Raw genomic sequence first — 7,728 nt, 5'->3', positions numbered from 1 at the left:
GCAGCCACACTCCGTTTTCCGGGGCAATGATAATAATAATGATAATAATAATAATAATAATAATGATGATGATGATAATAATAATAATAATGATGATGATACTACTACTACTACTACTAATAGCAATAATAATGATGATGATGATGATGATGATGATAGTGATGATAACAACAACAACAACAATAATAATATTCAAGATCTGCGAAAACACAACAACAGTGTCCAGCAGTCAGTCAAAGTCCCTTACCCTGCACCTTTCCCCCAACACACACCTGTGCATGGCCATGCATGACTCCGCCACTGACCAGAAATTCAATCCAACTGCGAGTAAAGGAAGGCCTCTGAGCCAAAACACGTGTCTCCCCCCCCCCCCCCCCCGCCCCCCGCCCACATCTTCCTACCACCAGACCACCATCAAATCCTGAAGACAGTGTCACCATAAGTTGGACAAAATCGTGTGTACCACCAGAATCCTGAAGACAGTGTCACCATAAGTTGGACAAAAACGTGTGTACCGCCAAAATCCTGAAGACAGTGTCACCACAAATTGGACAAAAACGTGAGAACTGCTAGAATCCTGAAGACAGTGTCACCATAAGTTGGACAAAAACGTGTGTACCGCCAAAATCCTGAAGACAGTGTCACCACAAATTGGACAAAAACGTGAGAACTGCTAGAATCCTGAAGACAGTGTCACCATAAGTTGAACAAAATCGTGTGTACCACCAGAATCCTGAAGACAGTGTCACCACAAGTTGGACAAAAACGTGTGTACTGCCCAAATCCTGAAGACAGTGTCACCATGAATTGGACAAAAATGTGTGCACCGCCAGAATCCTGAAGACAGTGTCACCAAAAGTTGGACAAATACGTGTGTACCGCCACACTGATCTGTAAACAGATGGATAGCACATGCCTTCTTTGCGTCCCTTTACTAAATAAAGCCAGCTGAAGTGTTCAATCAGCCATTTTGCTACTCGTGTCAGTATAGCGCAAAGCGGTAACTTCATAATTTGTAGCATAGAGCTCAGCTGGCTTCACGGCAAGCTTTCACTTGCTCGCGGCGTTAGTTAAGCTGACATTACTGTTTGAGCCTCCACAGCAAGTTTGCACTACGTGTCACTACACTGTTTTCCGGTAATAACTTTGGTAAATGAACCACTGGCAGATTTCAATCAAGACATAACATTTGGCATGTCGTGGGGTCAAGCATAACACGATTTCATCGATGATACACGGTTACAGTTCAGAAACTACCGCCAGTTAGCAGACGACTTCTCAAAGGACTGACGACCGGATACGAGTAATAACAATATGGCGTCCAGTTGGCTTCAGCTATGCTGGCCAATGAACTATCCATCTATTTTTAGAACGAAAACGTGTGTCTCACCCCTCGTGCACGCATGCTATAATCCTGAAGACAATGTCACCACAAGTAGGACAAAGCACGTGATTCCCGAAACACTCACTCCCCCCCCCCCCTCCCGCCCCCCCCCCTCCTCCTCCTCCTCCTCCTCCTCACTCAAACACCTCCACAGTGGGCGAACTCTCAGGATCAAAGGCGTGGTTTTCACACGAGCTGCGTGACTCCACCCTTCGACGCAGACGTAGACGGAAGCTGAAGTGGTCTGGGCAGGCGTTGCGCAGGTAACCGACCCTCCGGCAATACATGGAGACGAAGATGGCTCTGAAGTTGGCTCCTGAGGCCAGAAAGATAACAACGCTGCAGCAGAAATTGAAGTAGTACAGGGTCTCGAACAGGCGCTGCAGACTGGCGTCTGTGTCCGTTAAGGCACTGAAACATACATTGTATTTCTTTTATCACAACAGATTTCTCTGTGTGAAATTCGGGCTGCTCTCCCCAGGGAGAACGCGTCGCTATACTACAGTGCCACCCTTTTCTTTTTTTTTTTCCCCTGCGTGCAGTATTATTTGTTTTTCCTATCGATGTGGATTTTTCTACAGAATTTTGCCAGGAACAACCCTTTTGTTGCCGTGGGTTCTTTTACGTGCGCTAAGTGCATGCTGCACACGGGGCCTCGGTTTATCGTCTCATCCGAATGACTAGCGTCCAGACCACCAATCAAGGTCTAGTGGAGGGGGAGAAAATATCGGCGGCTGAGCCGTGATTCGCCGAACCAGCGCGCTTTGATTCTCTCGCTTCCTAGGCGGACGCGTTACCTCTAAGCCATCACTGTCTGAGCGCACCGTGTCAGTGTCTTGAATACGAAGATAACTTAACTAACCTTCAAGCTTGTAAGCTGTTAGCTTGTTGTTGCTCCGCTGTCTAAGTGTACATGTATATAACATGTTTACTGAATGAAGTTTTGTTTAAAATAACCTTCAAGGTAAACTGTACCCGCGGGTCCCTACCATGTCAAGGGTAACTTACCTTAAGGCAAAATATATGTTTTCTTGAGTACGGCCCCCGATGTATATACTGTCCGTTCAGATGATGTATATACTGACCATTCAGATGATGTATATACTGACCATTTAGATGATATATATATTCACCGCTCTGATGATGTATACATTGACTGTTCAGATGATGTATATACTGACCGTTCAGATGATGTATATACTGACCATTTAGATGATATATATATTCACCGCTCAGATGATGTATACATTGACTGTTCAGATGATGTATATACTGACCGTTCAGATGATGTATATACTGACCATTTAGATGATATATATATTCACCGCTCAGATGATGTATACATTGACCGTTCAGATGATGTATATACTGACCGCTCAGATATACTGACCGTTCAAATGATGTATACATTGACCGTTCAATATGTATATACTGACCGTTCAAATGATGTATATACTGACCGTTCAGATGATACATATATATAAACTGACGATCCAGATATACTAACCGTCCACATAATGTATACACTGACTGCCCTGTAATCAGTATCATCATCATTATCAGCATCAGTAGCTCAAGGAGGCTTCACTACGTTCGGACAAATTCATACACGCTACACACCACATCTGCTAAGCAGATGCCTGACCAGCAGCGTAACCTAGGCAACGCGCTTAGTCAGACCTCGAGTCTGTGACCAGAGAACTGGTAACGCAGTCAGCGGTGTTATTCAGCCATAGACACTGACTCTCATCAACGTGATTTATTCGCACAGACATCAGACGTCAACAGCCATTACCAGCTCCGACATGGCTCTGTCTTTAGCGGGGCCCGGACTACGAGCAACAACCAAAAAAAAAAAAAAAAAGAAAAAAAAAGACAAGATCCAGCACTATCCTTAACCCCTTCAGTGCTGAAAAAAACAAACCCAAAAAACAGTACAAAGTGATGTTTCGAGTCATATAACTTTCCGAAACAATAAGCCTAAAACTGAGAAAATGGTCTGGAGATATAGCACTCTAGATAAACTGTGTGAATTTTCAGCCTTCCAGAGTTATTTCCCTTCATCAGTGACGTTACTATGCACGTAGGTCATACGTGCTGTTGGCACTCAAGGAGTTAATGTTCATAAAAAGTAGGCATTTTCTTTTCTCGTTGCCTTACAAAAACCAACATCGTTAAGAGTGGTTGTCCTCTTGTACGCTTATAGTTGACTTCATCACGTTTTTGCGCCTTATACATATTATCATTAGTAGTAGTTCTTTTTTACTTCTTTTTTATGTATTTATCTTCTTTTTTTTTGTATTTATCTTTTTTTTAAATTTTTGTATTTATCTTTTTTTGTATTTATCTTTTTTCCCCCTTTTTTTTGTATTTATCTTTTCTCTTTTTTTTGTATTTATCTCTTTTTTGTATTTATCTATTTTTTTTCTCAAGGCCTGACTAAGCGCGTTGGGTTACGCTGCTGGTCAGGCATCTGCTTGGCAGATGTGGTGTAGTGTAGCGTATATGGATTTGTCCGAACGTAGTGACGCCTCCTTGAGCTGCTGAAACTGAAACTGACACTGTCCTCTTGCAAAAAAAAAAAAAAAAAAAAAAAAAAAAAAATCCCCTGGAAGAAATCCACTCACAAAATATACATACATACATGCATGCAACTCAAGGCCATGACTAGGCACTATGGTGCTGCTGGTAGGGCATCTAGCCTAGCAGATGTGGTGTAGCGTATATGGAATTTGTCCGAACGCAGTGATGTCTCCATCTGAGATTGAAACTGAAACTTTGTGTGTGTGGTGTTGTTTGGTTTGTGTGTGTGTGTGTGTGTGTGTGTGTGTGTGTGTGTGTGAGGGAGTGAGGGGCGGCGAAGGTGTGGGGGAGGGGGGAGGGGGAGGGGGGGGGAGTGGGGAGGGGGGGGGGGCGTGCGTGCGTGACTGGAACCTAACTGAGTGACACATGAAGCAAACGAGGATCACTCACAGGAACCTCTCAGTCGGTTCTCTGCCTTCCCAGGTTGGCAGACCTGTTGTGCTAACTGATGACTCCGTGTTTGATTTGACTTTGGTTCTCTGACTGAGGTTAGGCGCTATGTAAATCTCCATATCATCAATTAATAAATACACGCGTGCATGCGTACCTACCCACCTACCTACCTACCTACCTACCCTATCTATCCACCTACCTACCTACCTACCTACCTACCTATCTACCCACCTACCTACATCCATACATATATTGATTGATTGATGTGGATACTTATATAGCGCCTATCCTCGGTCAGAGACCAAGCTCTAAGAATAATATATTCATATATGAATATACCGCAAGCAAGCGCGTGCACACACACACACACACACACACACACACACACACACACACACACACACACTGACACACACTGACGCGCGCACATACACACACACTGACACCCCCCCCCCCCCACACACACACACAAGCGCCCACAACCCCACCTACCCCACCCACCCACACCCCCACACCAACACATACACCCACACATACAGACGCCTCCACCCCCCCCACACCTGACCCCCCTCCTCCCCACATATACACCCGCCACCCCCACCACCACCTACCTACCTACCTACGTCCATTCATCCATCCAGACACACACACACACACACACACACACACACACACACACACACACACACACACACTGACAAATACACGCAAACACACACACACACTGAAACCCCCACCCCCCACCCCACCCCTCCCCACACAAACACGCCCCCACCCCCTTGCCCCATACATAGACTGCCCCCTCACCCCCCGACACATCCACACACACAACACCCCCCCCCCTGCCACCCATCCACCCACGCAACCACCCACACACACACACGCACAACACCCCCCTCCCACCCACCTACCCACCCCCCCCCCAACCCCCACACACACACGCACAACACCCCCTCCCTCACACCCACCCCCCCACACACACACACAACACCCCCCCTCCTCCCCCCCCCCACACGCACGCCCACACCCACACACAAACACGCGCGCAGGCGCGCGCGCGCACGCGCGCGCACACACACACACACACACACACACACTCACAAATGAACGATGTACTGGTTCACCAGCAGCTTCAGACGGATCAGATGACCGGGGGTGTGCAGCAAGAGAAAGGTCAAGGACACGGTCAGCAGGAACTGAGCCACCTTGGCCTCCAGCGAGTCCTGGAAGGCGTGCTGGGCGTCCCCGGCCCTCAGGAGGGAGTCCCTCAGGCGGCTCTTCCGGTCGTAGGCCCTGAAGATGGCCAGCAGCGAGGCGATGACCAAGGGGACGATGATCAGGCTGGGAACCACCAGCGTGATGACCGTGTCGATGAACGTCATCACCACCAGGACGTCCTTGAACTTGACCAGGGCCATGCACAGCGGTGGCTCTTCCGCGCCTTCGCCCAGGACGTTGGTGGTCCAGAGAGCGAAGCTGTAGAAGAGGACAGCGAAGACGACGATAGCGGCGATGAGGACGAGGGCGACCTTGCGCGTGCAGCGTACCTTGGTGAGAAAGGGGCAGCGGATGCGGATGTAGTTCTCGTAGGTGATGGCCAGCACCAGCCACACGGACACGAACCCCGAGACGTAGCTGAGGAAGACGGTGATCTGACAGACGCCTTGCACGTTCACCACGTCCACCCTGACCCGGTACAGCCACATTGCGAACAGCGTGGCTAGGAACACCGTATCCGACGTGCACTTGGCCGCCATGTAGAGGCAGCAGGACGTGGAGCGCAGTGATTGGCTGAGGAAGCAGCCAATGGCCAGCAGGTTGCCCACCACCCCGAAGAAGAAGATGCACGGGACGAGGGCCGTCTGGATGTTCCAGATCACCACGTAGCTCGAGGAGCTCTCCGGGTGGTAGAAGGTGTCCCCGCTCCAGTTGTCGGCCTTGGCGAAGAGAGTCACAGGGTCTGTCAGGTTAGACATGTGCTCCATGATGCTTGGCTTGTCAGGGAGGGGAGGGAAGGCAGGCAGGCAGGAAGGCAGGCGGTATGGTGGTGGTGGTCTTCAGTGACGTCACAGCGAGATGCGCTTGTGTGTGTGTGTGTGTGTGTGTGTGTGTGTGTGTGTGTGTGTGTGTGTTTGCAAGGGAAAAGGAAAGTAGCTACCCGCTGCACTTTATTTTTATTTTTATTTTTATTTTTTTACGTTAGAATGACTGACCTGACTGCGACGCGTTGTATAGCGGAACTGGCTATGACAATATAGGGTTTGACAAGAGTACAAGGTACTGGCTATGACAAGAGTACAGAGTACAAGATACAGGCTATGACAATACAGGTTATGACAAGAGTACAGAGTACAAGGTACAGGCTATGATAAGAGTACAAGGTACTGGCTATGACAATACAGGCTATGACAAGAGTACAGAGCACAAGGTACTGGCTATGACAAGAGTACAAAGTACTGGGTATGACAATACAGGCTATAACACAAGTACAAGGTACTAGCTATGACAATACAGGCTATAACCAGAGTACAAGGTACTGGCTATGACAATACAGGCTATGACCAGAGTACAAGTACTGGCTATGACAATACAGGCTATGACAAGAGTACACGGTACTGGCTATGACAATACAGGCTATGACAAGAGTACAAGATACTGGCTATGACAACACAGGCTATGACAAGAGTACAAGGTACTGGCTATGACAATACAGGCTATGACCAGAGTACAAGGTACTGGCTATGATATTACAGGTTATGACAAGAGTACAAGGTACTGGCTATGACATTACAGGCTATGACAAGAGTACAAGGTACTGCCTATGACAATAAGGCTATGACAAGAGTACACGGCATTGGCTATGACAATACAGGCTATGACAAGAGTACACGGTACTGGCTATGACAATACAGGCTATGACAAGAGTACAAGGTACTGGCTATGACAACACAGGCTATGACAAGAGTACAAGGTACTGGCTATGACATTACAGGCTATGACAAGAGTACAAGGTACTGGCTATGACAACACAGGCTATGACAAGAGTACAAGGCACTGGCTATGACAATACAGGCTATGACAAGAGTACACGGTACTGGCTATGACAATACAGGCTATGACAAGAGTACAAGGTACTGCCTAAAACAATACAGGCTATGACAAGAGTACAGGGTACTGGCTATGACAACACAGGCTATGACAAGAGTACACGGTGCTTGTTATGACAATACAGGCTATGACAAGAGTACAAGGTACTGGCTATGACAATACAGGCTATGACAAGAGTACAAGGTACTGGCTAATGACAACACAGGCTATGACAAGAGTACAAGGTACTGGCTAATGACAACACAGGATTTGATTGACAA

The 7,728-nt window shown here is 47.5% G+C and overlaps 1 protein-coding gene across 1 annotated transcript; it reads right to left on the bottom strand.

Annotated features, from left to right (window-relative positions):
- Positions 1-1,518: 1,518 nt before the first annotated feature.
- On the bottom strand, positions 1,519-6,345 carry LOC143275477 (uncharacterized). Its single transcript, XM_076579626.1, has 2 exons — positions 5,462-6,345; positions 1,519-1,795 (listed from the first exon to the last, which is right to left on the bottom strand). Exons 1-2 carry the CDS (start codon positions 6,343-6,345, stop codon positions 1,519-1,521), a joined length of 1,161 nt encoding a protein of 386 aa, XP_076435741.1.
- Positions 6,346-7,728: the final 1,383 nt, after the last annotated feature.

This window comes from Babylonia areolata, chromosome 30, assembly GCF_041734735.1.
Source record: "Babylonia areolata isolate BAREFJ2019XMU chromosome 30, ASM4173473v1, whole genome shotgun sequence".
In the NCBI taxonomy this organism is placed as follows: Eukaryota; Metazoa; Mollusca; class Gastropoda; order Neogastropoda; family Buccinidae; genus Babylonia; species Babylonia areolata.
Note: the sequence above shows the minus strand (reverse complement) of the source record. Positions and strands in the feature narration are given on the sequence as shown.